We start from the raw sequence: 15,664 nt of genomic DNA, 5'->3' as shown, positions 1-15,664 counted from the left end.
GGTGGGCCCAACAACACGCCAAATGGACCGCTCAGGATTGGCATCACGTTCTCTTCGCCGATGAGTATCGCATATGCCTTCAACCAGACAATCGTAGGAGACGTGTTTGGAGGCAACCCGGTCAGGCTGAACGCCTTAGAAATACTGTCCAGCGAGTGCAGCAAGGTGGAGGTTCCCTGCTGTTTTGGGGTGGTATTATGCGGGGCCGCTGGTGGTCATGGGAAGCACGGTAACAGCTGTTCGATACGTGAATGCCATCCTCCGACCGACAGTGCAACCATATCGACAGCGCATTGACGAGGCATTCTTCTTCATGGACGACAATTCGCGCCCCCATCGTGCACATCTTGTGAATGACTTCCTTCAGGATAACGACATCGCTCGACTAGAGTGGCCAGCGTGTTCTCCAGACAAGAGTCCCATGGAGCATGCCTGGGATAGATCGAAAAGGGCTGTTTATGGACGACGTGACCCACCAACCACTCTGAGGGATCTACGCCAAATCGCCGTTGAGGAGTGGGACAGTCTGGACCAACAGTGCCTTGATGAATTTGTGGATAGTATGCCACGACGAATACAGCCAGGCATCAATGCAAGAGGATGTGCTACTGGGTATTAGAGGTACCGGTGTGTACAGCAATCTAGACCACCATCTCTGAAGGTCTCGCTTTATGGTAGTACAACATGCAACGTGTGCTTTTCATGAGCAATAAAAAGAGCGGAAATGTCGTTTATGTTGATCTCTACTCCAATTTTCTGTACAGGTTCCGTAACGCTCGGAACCGAGGTGATGCTAAACTTGTTTCGATGTATTTAGTACAGTCAACGTTACTGTGACACTGTACTCCTTCCCCATGTGCGTCATTTCAGGGGTGCATTCGGCCGGACTTCATTTTTATGAAGGGCAGTGTGTGGCCGCATCGAATGGCGCGGCCGGAGCAACTCTTGGAACGAGAGGATGTTCGACGAATGAACAGGCCTGCCCGTTCTTCCGACTTAAAACCCATCGTGCACGTGTGTCATGCGTAAGAGAGATGTACTACGACACATGCACATGCACCATCGACCATCCAACAGATGTCAAATCCGCTGGTAGAGGAATGGAACGCCCTGTCACAAGAATTTTACCAACCTTGTGACGTGCTTGTGAGCACGCTGCAGAGCATCCATTGCCGTCCGTGGTGATCACACACCCTATTAATAACGATGTCCCGCCTTTTGTAATATCCATGGAACCATCACGAATCGTGGTGACTTCAGTGTAATTATTAATTAATGTCTTGAATAACTGTCATTTATGTTTGTCTCATTACGTATTTCTTTCGGTTACCTTCTGTACTGCACTGCACTGAGGAAGTTCTGTCTATGTATGACCCAAGTTTCATCGATCAGTGCTACTTGGCAGTGGCACATCATACGGCAGCTACTTTCGTCCAAACGTTTTGTACACCAGTGTATAATACAGAGGGGTCCAAAAAAATGTATCCACTGTTTAAAAGTCCATAACTGGCAAACTAATTGACGGAGTTGTCTCATCTCTGGTAGTGTAGTAGTTTGCAGTTCCGGCAATCGCCACACAAGTGTTGTATTGCGTCGTTTTGTTTTGTCAGATGACAGTCACCAGATAGTCAGTGTTTTGTTCTTAGTTGCACCTAGTTACTCGAGTAAACATGGCTGGCGCAAGGCTTACATTCGATGGAAGGAAGTCAGTTTTGAAGTGGTATTTTAAGTACGAAAACATTAATGACGTTCCAGGGCAATGGAGAAATGAGTATCAAACAGAGCCACCGACACGTTTAACGATTCGTCGCATTCGAGACAAATTTGAAGCCGAAGGCTGTGTTAAAGATGTACACAAACAACGATCTGGACTACCTGTAGGAGTCTTATGTTACAACAATTCACTCGCTCACCACAGAAGTCTGTGAGACAGTGTGCCCGTGAAACTGGCGTTGAGTCGCTCAAGTGTTCGCCAAATTTTGAAGACAGGGAAGCAAAAGAGCTACACGCAGTGAACGAGGACGACCCAGATCGTAGAATAGAGTACTGCGAGTAGTTTACTAACATGATGCGCAACGATGAAGAGTTTGCAGAGATGATTGTGTGGTCTGACGAGGCACAGTTCAAACTCAATGGTACAGTAAATCGCCACAATTGCATCTACGGGGCCGCCGAAAATCCGAACGTCCATGTAGACAAAGCTGTGAATCTGCCAGGAGTAAATGTATGGTGTGGGTTGTCTTACCGGAGCTTGATTGGGCCATTCTTCTTTGACGGCACAATTACCGGTGAGGTGTACCTTCAGAAACTTCAGACATCCATTTTACCTGCCATCCGAGGCTTTTATGGAGAGGGAAGAGTTTACTTTCAACAAGATGGTGCCCCAGCCCACTACCAAAATCGTGTTAGGGCGTATCTTGACGAAAATCTACCAGGAAGATGGATAGGCCGTAGAGTATCCACCACGTTCCCCAGACCTAACTCCTCTGGATTTTTACCTATGGGGAACACTAAAGGACGTCATTTATCGACAAAAGCCACGCACATTGGATGACCTTCGAGAATCCATCGTACATTCAAGTGCAAATATGCAACCTAAGACGTTGCAGTCAGTAGTTCGTGCTGCAGTTCGGCGGCATCGTTTGTGTGTGGATGTTAATGGTGACCATTTCGAACATCTGCAGTGATATCTTTAAGTTGGACTTTAAGCTACACTTTCACCAAAAATGAGACGACTCCGTCAATTAGTTTGCAAGTTATGGGCTTTTAAACAGTGGATACATTTTTTGGACCCCTCTGTATAATGGGCGATCAAAATGTTTCCGCTGGAAGGCCGGACAGTCTAGAATTGGAATGCCTGTGAGGTAAAATCGCCATGAGCACTGAGGCAATCATCCCGTCGACTCTTTAAGTTGAATATTCCCGTTTGGTAAAAGATCGTGTCCTGCTGCGTGAAGAAGTTCGTAAATGTCTTCTGCGCGTCGTCGTCCAACAGGAATCGCCGACCCTTCAAAGCCTTTTTTAGAGGGCCAAAGACGTGATAATCGCGTGGGGAGAGATCAGGACAAAGGCCATGCACCCAAGTGTCTCCCACGTGCTTTGGCGTAGTGTGTAGTATATAAAGCTCTCAGTGTATGCAAACTGGGAGAGACTTCCAAAAACAACAACGAACACATAAATGCCTACCACAGACACATTATGTTAAGTCGGCAGTAGCCATCAACGGGATCAACCCTGGTCAGCATATTCCAGGATGTCGCAAATGATCTTCGTATGTAACATAAAACGGACAAGGAACACCAGATGACTTAAATGAAAACTAGAAAGTTCCATTCATGGTTGCTTACCGATTAGCTAGAAAGTAATAACGTAAAGTTCTTCAAAAATTTCTCCAGTGTGGAATGCTCGTTCTACTATCGTAAAGGAACTCAGTCAACTGAAAAAAATAAGATTGTCTTAACAATACTGAAAAAACAAGGAATACTAGTTAATCATATTATATAATATGTGCCGTAACATAAATATGTTTATACAAAAATATTGTCTTTTTATTGTATTTATAATCTTAACAACTGAAAATATTCTTATCTTAGCAATTAATAATTTTCTGAACGTGAACAACTGAATTTACTCGTGTTAAGTGATGGTCCTGTGCTTATTCTTGTGCTCTGCGTGCCAAACAAATACACATTCAGAAAATGTTTAAGTAAATACATAACTGAGATGATATGAACATACATCTCACTTGACGTACACAGTGAAATAAATCGATATTTCTGTACGGGGAGAAAATTCTGGGCGTATGTTCATTGGCACACACAGCAAATAAACCTTGTCGCACACCAAAAGTACCTGTAGTTAAAAATTAGTGAAATGTAACTGTCAATGACCTGATGATGGCAGCATGCTGCTGAAACCCGTGGTGCTAATAGATATTGGTAAATAAAAGTGACTGAAGCTGAAGAATTATTTTATAAATGTTGTAATACAGTCGCAGATGTCAGCATAGATTAATATAAGAATAACAAGGACCTCATAGATGCGACTGGTTTTTGTACTTTTTCGTTTAGGGATAATATAGTTATTAAATTAGTAACAACAGCAGTGGAGTAGTAAAATTAGTAAAAACAAATCAAACATGATATGGTGGGGTCGGAGCTTGTGAAATTACTTACAGATTGTCTGCTAGGGAAGTAAGTTCCTAGTAACGGAACAATTCTGTTTTTGTTCCGCTTCAGAAGAAAGGAGCCACATAAGCTGAAAAAACCTTTCCTCATTTAATTAAAATCATCGCCAACTTCATACGAAATAATTACTGCATTTTAGTCAAGCAAAGGAGTACATTACAGAAATTACAAGTCTTGAGAGGAATTAGAAAAGTAAAAAAGTGAATAAGAGACACCGTTTTGTTGGGATCCATAGATTCTGAGAACACTTTTGACTCGGTTTCAACAAAATCTGCACCAACAAAACCTGAAAAACAAGGCGCTGGTTTAACATACGTTAGTATACTGAATTCACCAATGCTACAGCTTCTATTAGTTTTGATTAGGATACTGGGAAATTCAGAACTGGGAGAGAAATCAGAAAGGAGATTACACATCACAATTATTCGCAGCAGCCCTAGAGAAAGTGGGAGAACAAATACAGAACACGGATTATAATGGAACGTAGTAGAACAACTATCGCCTTGCGAAAGACAGTGTTAATGCTGTTTCCCGCTTGTGTGTACGAATTTCAGCAATAAATAGAAGACCTTAACAGAGAAATTTGAAAATAAAATGAGTCTGAAATTAGTTACTATAAGACTAAAATAGCATATAATCAATACACCGGAAAGAAAATACCAAACTTTAATAATTGCGTCATAAGAGTTTTTGTACTTACGTCAGTTGAAAACAACGACAGGAATAAATAAATAAATAAATGAACGGAAGAGTAAAAATAGCTAGAAGGCCTGCGGTAAATTAAGTAAGAGTTTTCAGTAAAAAGCTCCTGATGTATTTGAAGCAGTAAGTTTCCGTTATACAGATTAATTATTACAATAAAATAAAAACAGCGAACAGCCACTGTTAATAACGTTATTTATTAAGAACAAATAACGCCATCACCAGTTTCGAGCCAACAGGACCATCATCATCAAACCGCTGTCTATCGATGTGTCTGCCGGTTCGAATCTGATAACGACGCTATTTGTTCTTAAGAAACAACGTTATTAACAACGATCTGTTGCTGTTCTCAATTTATTACAAGTAACCTGTGTTTTCACAGTCTCGGTCTCGCCAAGTCAATATTCGACAAAATCCCATTACAAATTACGATTGTATTGAAAATTAAATAGAGGCAGGCAGGACATGTTGCCAGGTGAATAGATGGTAAATGGACCATGCGAGTTCCTTTCTGATTTCCAGGATACAAGCAAAGTCTGGGACGGCTATCTAATGAAAGGTGAGTAGATGACATTAGAAAACATGTAGAATTAGTATGAATGCGTATCGCTGAAGACCGTAGTACTTGGAACTATCTTGAGTACAGCTAGTAATTGGCAAACGGATGCTGTTGCTAATAATACGATCATATGTTTAACATTTCCGTAGTTGTAACAAGAGGTTTGTCGAGTCACATAATAGCTGAAGGAGTTCTTACAACATAACAGCTCTCTGAACACCATATAGTAATACGCAGATTAAATGTAAAAGCCGAACAGACATTCTGGCGTAGTTCTTTGATAATGGCTGCTGAAAATGTAGACTGAGGTACATAACTGATTCGTATGCTTATTTGGCTCACGTAAAGTTCAAGGCAAACTGAGGTAGCTGCATGCCGAAAGGCACCTGAAAAAATTCTCTTGGGTAAATGATGATACGCACAACATACTTTTTATTTAACTGCTTTATAAAACTTGTTGTTTTAATTCTAATTTCTTGTTACTTAGCTCTGATTTTATTATGCATTGAATACTTATAACTGCTGCCACTGGTGTGAGATTTATAGAAATACAAGCGACAAATCTAGACAATGTGCGACTTCTTACACGCATACAATAAAGCAGATTCTCAGGTAACAACAAGAAAAAAACTAGAAATAACACTTCAAACTCAATCTTTTTCAGCCGCCTTCGCTTACATCTGTCGAATGACTACTTACTATATGAGGCATATAGCATCAGTTAATTACGAAACAACAAAACCAGCGACGCTGCGATATGAGTAGCTGCTACAGAGTGTTAAAGCAGATCTAAACAGTTGTTGCTCTCAGTATTGTAATGTGACGTTATACAACAAGCAGAAGAAAAAATTTAGATCGAAACCAATGAGCTAATCAGATTGACTCTCTTCATTATTGTTTTTTTCTGTCAACTGATTCGTCATTACAGAAAAAAGGGATGCGTATTTAATCTGTTGGAAGTTTTTTCCTATAGAACCGGCAGTCTCACGTTACCAGTTATTAAATCGTAGTTGGAAAGTATCTGATCGTTAAAAGCAATGTTACTTTAGGAAACTAGTTTTCCAAAGAGAAAAATAGAAATTCGTATGGTTTGAAGTTTAGTAGCATCTATTTTTTATTATTGCCGTTACTTTTCGCGGTTTATGTTTCGCTAGCTAACCACGACTCGACAGCTAATTTGCATCGTTATCCTTCGCATTTAATTTCGCTGTCAAAGGAAAAGAACATAATACGCAGCCGATACATTTCTGTAAGTTACAGATATTCTCATAACAACATTTACTTACAGAACGCTAAAATTCTGGCAATGCGGAGACCATCTCAATCACACCAACGTTCACGAAACATAAATAATGCATGAACAAATGAACAACGCAAAGATCGTTGAGCTATACAGACAATTTAATGTTACACAAATCGTTTACGTCTTCGGTGGTGTTACTTTGAAATATTTTATGTTTCTTTGAAATCGAGAATCTGAGTTTTAGATGAGAAGTTATAACATGTCGCCCAGATGTTACAAACTAGTTCACTTTCGTATTATTCACTAAGTACTTTTTTGTGCAACTCTCATACTATTAACAACCTAACGATCCTCTTTTATGTGTGTGCAGAGAAATTCTGTGTTGTTCGTTTATACAGATGGGGCAATTTAATGTTTTTCCTCATTGAGAGTATGTTGCAGAAAAGATTACTTCATCTAATGTGGTGTTAATAACTTTTCTAGTATGGCTGAATATCTGCCCATTCCCCCCTGACCACCCTCCTCCCACACCCCTGCATTCACTTCCTTCAGCATTGACCACTCCCCATCACTTTGCAACGAAACGAATTCGTTACACAGGTTTAGTGACATTCTCGTGTAAACGCTATGATTCAATAATTGTAATAACAGTTACTACATTGTGGAACAGGGAAAGGTCAGCTGTCTTACAGGAAAGGACTTCAGTGAATCGTGCGCCTGCGCTGCGTGACGCATACACTGCGACGTCAGAGGCGGCTGGCGAATCCGCCAAACGATAGCAGCGACTTCGCAGGCGCGCCAAACTTAGTTGCTCTTTCGTCCACCTGTTGGCGCTGTGTTGCGCTGGTAATCAGTTGGCACGAAGTACTGGTTCGGAAGCGAACGCGTGCGCTCGTTGGCTAGTTCATTTGGCGACAGCTGACGGTCAGTCGCCACTGGGAGACAAATATAGCAGCATGCTCTTGGACACCCCTGGCTCGGCATTAGCAGCAGTGGGGTGCCTCAGTCGCATAAACAGTGTTCGCTATTACTACGGAGCAGTCGGTGGCGGTGTGCCGCGCGCTGCAGTAAGTGTTGGTCGGTGCTTCAGGTGCGCGCAGTCCGGAGGGGTCCTTCACGCGACTGCCTTGCGAGCAGAAAGCTGTGGCCGACCTGGTGATGGATGTTCTTGCTTGCGTCTGCACAGCCATCGCCACGGCCCTCACAATCTTCATCTCGGAGGCGATATGGCACAGGCACAAATCGGTGAGTCCATCACTACCTCGGTTTTTTTTTCTTGTAACTGAGCCGGTCCGCGAGTACCCTTGTTTACTTTGCCTGCTGTTGTCAACTTCCCATTTTTTTTACATAATTTCGTGAAATTTGGTGTCCGTTACGCCTTGCACGGACACGTTTCTACCTAATGCTGTTCCTTCCGCCTCGACTGCGAACGCAGCTGCTGCTAGCAGAACCGTGAAACTTCCCCGCTCCAAGGCCACGCTTGCTTTAGTCTATCGGCGAGAGATGGCGTCGCCGTCTGAGCGGAACCGGTACACAGCGCGACAAAAACCTGACACTGCGGGAGGGGGGTGGTTCGTAGTACTCGTAGTAGGAGAGCGCCGGAGTGGAGGGGAGAGACGCGTGGACCTGTAGTAGCCGTCATAGTGAAGAGCTGCTGCGTCAGGCTGTTGTAGTATCAGCTGCGGCTTCGAGGCGAGAGGTTGTGCTTTAGTGGACGGCGCAGTCTGCGAGCTCCTGACGCAGTGTGCTGATTGTGGCTTATCTTCTGCTTGCTCAGCGGATACCTTCTGTAGTGAGTACCGTGTTTTTCATCTTTTGTTCGATGCTTTTACTTTGTGTACCGGGATTTGCACCTCAAAACGTAGACATCGGTCCTTCTTCCGTATAGACGGTGAAACCACGAAAGATACTACACGTTATTCTACCTTTTCAGCGCTGTACGTAACGCTGTAAAAGTTCCGCGCTTCTTGACCTCAGGTGGTTTATTTTCTGAAGAGCTGGAATTCTTAGCTTAGTTTTTAACGTCCAATTCCGTTTAGGTAGCAGTGTTTGTGACTAACATTTTTGGATTAGTGTTCATTACTGCGCGATTTTGTTTGGTTTCTGAATGTACATGATGCAACTTTATCGGCAGTGTTATGTGTAAAGTGTGGAACGCATTCAAAAGTTTACATTTTTTGCTTTGATACATTGTAATTCGTGCACGAAAACAATGCGCCCGAGAAATGCGTCTTAATTTGGTTTTTGTTGTAAAAACAGTGGGTTTAATATTCGCTTTATGAATCACTATTTCTCAGTCTTCTTGAACAGCGACAGAGCGTTTAACGGGCTGCGTCGTGGATGTTGCTAGTATAGATATTGCCAATGTGAACCACAGGGCCCCATACTCTCAAACGTAGAGACTGTAGTACAGGCGTTAGTTGACACGAGTGTCAATACCATAACCGTAACGCATTTTTTGCCTCGTTTTATTTCAACAAAATACTTTTGCGTAACTGACTTAAGGCTTCGTGAAAATCGCTCGTGAGCACTGCAATCCGTTTCTGACATGTTAAGCAGACGCGTGCATTCCGCTCCACAGGATAAAACCTGTTAAGACGACAATCGGATGGTGGCGTGATGCGCAATCAATCTGGGTCGTTAATAATGAGCAGAGGCACAGTTAAACAAGAGCTACTGGCGTTCTGTTGTCGACATCAGGAGATTCTAAAAGATGTACGTAAATTTTAATGCATAACCGCGAAATACGTTCTTGGTCCTTCTTAAACGGAAATTTTTGCTAACTATTTGGAACGAACAGAATAGTCTTACCTTAAATATTACATCACATGGAAGTGGCGATGTATTTCGTACATCTACAAATAAACAGCATTAGCAGTTTTATTAAGCTCCTGTAATACTGCAGGATTTGGAAATAATTTTTATTGAACGTTCTTTTATCGTTGTGGCTGGTGATAGTAAAAATAAGATACAATAGTTGATTTTGTGTGTGCATACGACGAGCGGCTTTTAGGATTCAGTGTTAGATTTCGTTTGCAACCTCTACACTTACATTAAAAAGAGCGTTTCTAATTTTCATTGACAATATTGACCTACATGAAATTTCTACTGCGAATGTATATGAAGACGTGGGATTGCGCTTCAGTTCTCACACCTAGACGTGAGTGTGTAAATAAATTAACCGTAAATCATTCGTTTGTTTGAGGCTGTCAATAGCAGGCCTGCTTGCAGACAATTAAAAGATTGGCGCTAGTTATTATCAAACCTGATTTCTGTTGGTAAATATGTGCTGTTACGCCGCCGTCTTCACAACCAGAACATGGGCGCGATGACAAAAATGACACAAATTTTAACTAGCTGTCCACCCTGTTAACGAACGGCCTTTAAAACACAGGAAATCACTGTAAACCGGACAGATGTGCCGAAACATGGTCATTAAGTGCCGAATAAGATGAATCTACTGAGTGCACCTTAACGCCGTCCTGAAAGTGTTTTGTTTGTATACAAAAGGTTTCGGTAGCGGACGAGATACTGAGGTGAATGTTATCAACCTTCTGCGCTAAATGAAACTGTTATAGAACTACTGAACGGTAGTTACTAGATCTTTGATGTAGGATAAAGATAGTACACCAGAATGAAATTTTCACTCTGCTGCGGAGTGTGCGTTGATTGGGAACTTCCTGGCAGATTAAAGCTGTGTGCCGTACAGAGACTCGACCTCCGGACCTTTGCCTTTGGCGGGCAAGTGCTCTACCAACTGAGCTACCCAAGCACGCCTCACGATCCGTCCTCATAACTTTACTTCCGCCAGTACCTCGTCTCCTACCTTCCAAACTTCACAGAAGCTCTCCTGCGAAACTTGCATGACTAGTACTACTGGAAGAAAGTATACTGCGAAGACATGGCTTACACACAGCCTGGGGGATATTTCCAGAACAAGGTCCAGAGTTCGTCGCGGTTCGGCACACAGTTTTAATCTGCCAGAAAGTTTCGAAGATCGTACATGCGACTCACACACTGCTAGTAATGCCAGTTGCGTAGGTTTTTTGATAGTTTGGCTACAGCTAGCTGATGACGAATCCGTTTTTGTGGGTCGACTTTAGGGTTCCAATGAGGAACGAGCGATCATGTATTGCAGAAAGCTCGAGGCCCAAGTTGTACTGTTTCCTCAGTAACGCACGTTGGAAAATAACTTCAAATTGATTCGTGCTTTTCTATTCTTTCAAATTTTCCCCGAACACAGAACTGATAAGCTGTGTAACCACTAGTCAGGAAAATGACATTGTAAACATTGATAATTTTGTGTTTATTTTTTATACCCAGAGGCTGATGTCATCACGGAGGCTGCCCCACATTCTTTAAGATCACCCCAAAGATACTCACCTCCTCTCTGTGAAAGTTTTCCAGTGGTACGTCTGCCAAATTTCCAGTTCTTAGACATGGAAACAGTTGATGGATACTGAAGTTCATGTAATGATACGCACCTAGGAACAACTCACCAAAGCCCATTCGCGTACTCGTCTCTTCTTATTGTTCCACACTGGTTGGAGACGTGTCACAATAGTAGCTAAAGACAGTGATATTTTCACAGCTTACGTCCACACAAAGACAATATCGTGTGAAATATCTCGTAGTAGTTAAACTGCAATTAAAATACAACTTGGCTATATTGTGCAGTCCATGTTGCAAGACTCATAGATCTGCATATTATTCCATTGATTTGTTACCGCATCATGAGTTTTGGAAGAAAACTACTCTCGATGTAATATGTTAATATTTGCAGCCATTCATCCTCATTTATTCAGTACTGTTTCTCATAGGTAAAGTTAATTATTAATCTTTTGTAGCAAAATTTTTTTTAGGAAAAAAGTTCCATGTAGGGTGACTGTTTACGCTGAACGTTTCGAAAATGTGTGTAAACAAATTATTCAGAGAAGAGTACAAGTAAAGTAATGGAAATGCAGAAAAACACGATGGCTAAAATAATTTCGTGAAACATGTTTCGTTAAAAACGAGAATAGTTTATTTGTTAGAGGAGTAATATTAGCATGTAAATGATACAGTATTGTTACGACGAAAGTTGGGGACTGGTTTTTCCCTCCCCACCCTGCAGGCTTCGCCCTAAGTGTGCTAAACGCTATTCTCAAGGGTCCTTTACCCGCGCAGTGCGGCGATAACTTAATATCGATGTCAGAGTTGTCATTTGTGAGATTGACAGACGATTACCGGCCAAGCTAATTGAGGAAGGAGTGTAAATTTGTGCTATCAAGCATAGTCATTTTCCCATGTGGATTCTTTTTAGACCCAACGTATAATCATCCTGCTGATTCGTAAAACTGAAATTGCGTATCGATGCGACAGCAGTTTCGAGAGGAATCTAATCCCCCATCGCCCCCGTCTTTTATTTTCCTTGATTTTGCTAAAATACTTCCGGATTATTCTGGGACGGTTCCTCTGAATAAGACACTCGGTTATCTTTCCCATCCTAGAGCTACTGAGGCCTTAGTCTGTCATTTTATATCCTTATATCCTTCGATCCTTTAGGCGAAAGCGGAAATTGTTCGAGGTCAGCTTGGTTTCTCGATCCACCATCACTCAGCAAAATCTCCGTATTCGTTTTCGTACCTTCACTGCCGTGAAAGGAGCAAAGAGTGCAAAAGTATCCCTTTGTTAATGAGGCTGCCTCGATTATTGAAGAGTGGTAAGAGTTACGTAGTGTGTGCCCCCCCCCCCCCCCCCCCCCCATCTTCCCTCCAATCCAAATTGCACTTCTCGCAGTTTGTGTGTGTAACGTATGTGTACAGTACATACATGCACCATAACACTCGTCAGAGATTTGTAATCCAATTTAGCTTTCCCGAATTTACATTGCAATTTTTTTAATAAAGTAAATAGACGCGAACATAGATAGCGGACTACGTTACAGATTACTTTATTACAACCCCATCTCGTACTCAAATTAGTTGCCTTCGGCCGACTCTCAACCAGTCAATTACAACCTAGCCTACACGTCAGGCTACGCTATGGATGTGCCACAGCGACCACGGTTTCAGGTGGTCATTATCACAGTCCGCCCCATGTGAGAGAACAGTGCACCGACCATAAGAAGTATTTCACTGTTCATTGTGAATTCTCTTAAATACTTTTGTTTTCGTGGTCTGAAATGACTGTACTCGTGGTGTTGCTACAAGCCCGACCATGAAAAGTTTGTACTTACGGGATGTTGATAGCACTGTATTGTGCTCTCACGGAAGTCAGAAAAAGCAGCACTTGCAATACAGTAAATTCGAAAAAGAAACAAAAACAGCACGGAATCCCCTGATTAGCTTCAAACTACTTGTACTTTGGCTTCAATGTGACGTTCACTTTGTAGGGTTAACCCGAACTCATCCCATAATTTTGTGTGTTCGGGGTATATTGTCTGATTATTTTGGTATAAGGGACCTGTCTTCTGTGGCTCGTTGCAAGAGAAATAGTGTAATTGATTTATAGTATAACAATGAAAAAGCCTTTAATACACCATTATCAGAACGCACAACACATAGGAGGCTTCTACGTATCGGTAAAAAAAATAAAAAAGAGAACTGATGCTGTTGGCTTCGTTGCGGGAACAGTTATACACAGCGTCGAACTGGCTCTCTTCCATTACGTTCAGTGAATCCATATACAAAGTGCATACCGGGCAACTCGAATCATTAAACGTATCCAGACTGCTGAGTTTTGCTTTTGACGTTTAAATAACACTGAGGACAAAACAACCCAGCGACAGAATAGTAAGTACGAATGCAAGGGCGAAGGGTAATGAAGAAAGGTGACATTACGGTGTTCAACACACTAGTACCCTGAGTGAACGTTTCCGGACAAGGCACACAACTCATGTTGTTAATGTTTGCGCTGTTATGCAGATACTGTCAGTGCAATATAAAGACAAAGAGGGAGAGAAATACACGAGAATGAAATTACTCTGTAGAGAGACATTGGAGCTCACGCACGGCTCCTTTGTACCAAAATATACAGAAAATATCCCAGAGTTTCCGAAGTTGTCGGAGTTAGGGTTCACGCTGTATAAGGCCTCTACACGCACAATAATTTGAACGACCGACGGACCGACCAATTTTTTGACACGCTACATACGTCCGGCTAAAAGCACTCAGCGGTTTCAACGCCGCCCTGTTGTCGTGATTTAGTTCATTGAGTTTGTTTTCGCCCTATTGTTGTTTAAAGTTCATTGAGTGTGTTTTGCGAGATCTCCTTCCGGTTTACACAAGCACAAACTGGGATTTCCCTCGGCTATTTTAGAGGTACAAGGTCAAAAAAAGCCGAGAGAGCTATGGACAAAGAAGTGGCTAATGCGAAGAAGGAAATCAACCTACGTTCTGTTACTTAAGGAGCCGGAAGTCTATGATGACCGTAATTATTTTAGAATGTATGATACATGCATTTCTGAGCTGCTGCACACCATCAAACCATTCTTAACGAAAAGGAATAGTAAAGAGAGGATAAGTTGATAGCTACTTTAGTTCTAGCTACTTGCAGAAGTTGAGGCCCTCAGATTCGGTGCTGTTGTATCACCAAAATTATTAATTAAAATGGTTGCTGAAACCTGCAACGTAATTTATAGATTTCTCAGGAAGTACGTCATGGTGAAGCAAAATGAATAAGGCAAAAGATAGCCATGTACACTTTAGTTTATTTCTGTATGTAGCAAAAAGAGGGTCCTGTAAGTTTAAAAAACCCATTTCAAAAGCGAAGAAAGACTACAAATGGTGGTGGCGCGTATAATCTAATATATACAACAAATACATAAGAAAAGAAGCATTTAGCTGCTGTTACGAAAGGACCCACTCTGTGCTCTTCATAGCAACAGGCTTAGATATGGGCTGTACTTACAACAAAGCATCAGGCATATTTTCTGAAGTAAGGTCGAGTGAATGTCGATATTTCGGGTTTTAGATCTAATTTCCTAGATGTGTCGGAAAAACAGAAATATGGGAGGTCCACGGAGTTTTGTTCTGTGTCACACGAAAACTTAAAGGATTCGTTAAAAATGCTTCATTTGATGTATCTAATTGCTACATTCGTCTTAAGACGTGCTACTTTCCTCGTAAGACATGTCGTACAAACACCAGCAGTCTTCAAATTTTGCTACGGACGCAGGTTCGAATCCTGCCTCGGGCATGGATGTGTGTGATGTCCTTAGGTTAGTTAGGTTTAAGTAGTTCTAAGTTCTAGGGGACTGATGACCACAGATGTTAAGTCCCATAGTGCTCAGAGCCATTTGAACCATTTTTCTTCAGAAAATCTATTAAAGTTTCTCCTGCCTCACACTGTCATGTATAATAGAACAGCATTTAATTCCGCGCTTAGTTAGCAAAAGACGAACTATCGGACTGTTGGCACGACAGCGCTACACACAGCACAGCACAGTTAGTTGTTTCGAGTGGGGGTAGATAATTTGTTCATAACCCGGCCGACAGCCCGGAAAGAAATGTTCGTTGGTCGTTCAAAACACCTACTCATGTCCAGTCTGGTTGGAGCGTGTGTAGGACCCTTTAGAATTTCTCGTTCCTTCAAAGTCGCGATTCGAAACGCGCTGCTGCGCACTTTCGCTACAATGTGTATCTCCGCAGCCGTGCCCCGGACGTGCCGATGGTTGCGGCTGCCAAAGAGAGCAAGAAGCGGGCACAGTGGCCGACAGACCTGTTCGCTGCTCCAGCGGCTAGCCTTGTACGGGTCACTGGCCTTGCAGTGCGCGTGGGCCCCGCCACTTACTACTCTGCCGCTAAACGGCTGCTATTTACGTCTGCTACCCAGCCAGACTTTGTTTACAGTCCGCATCTCTACAGCAGGCGCACGCAGTTGGCCTTACGTTAGCGTAGTTCTTAAGTCTGGTGGCGGCAGCCGCTGCTGTACCTAGCTGCTGCACTGTTACGTCAGTCGGTTGTACGTTACCGAAATTAGGTACTCAGCAGT

At 42.4% G+C, this 15,664-nt stretch overlaps 1 protein-coding gene across 2 annotated transcripts in view; it reads left to right on the top strand.

The window, feature by feature from the left end:
* Positions 1-7,550: 7,550 nt before the first annotated feature.
* LOC124593965 (caspase-1-like) overlaps positions 7,551-15,664 on the top strand; it is a 150,348-nt gene continuing 142,234 nt past the window's right edge. Inside the window, exon 1 of one of the 2 annotated variants that reach the window (XM_047132312.1) lies at positions 7,551-7,936. In XM_047132312.1, the coding sequence (XP_046988268.1) occupies positions 7,850-7,936 (87 nt within the window). In that variant the 5' untranslated portion in view covers positions 7,551-7,849. Of the gene's footprint in view, positions 7,937-8,343; positions 8,484-15,664 lie in introns of those variants that run through there. The other variant, XM_047132313.1, reaches the window with a different exon arrangement.

Source organism: Schistocerca americana, chromosome 2, assembly GCF_021461395.2.
Source record: "Schistocerca americana isolate TAMUIC-IGC-003095 chromosome 2, iqSchAmer2.1, whole genome shotgun sequence".
In the NCBI taxonomy this organism is placed as follows: Eukaryota; Metazoa; Arthropoda; class Insecta; order Orthoptera; family Acrididae; genus Schistocerca; species Schistocerca americana.
This window is presented reverse-complemented; position numbering and strand designations above follow the sequence as displayed.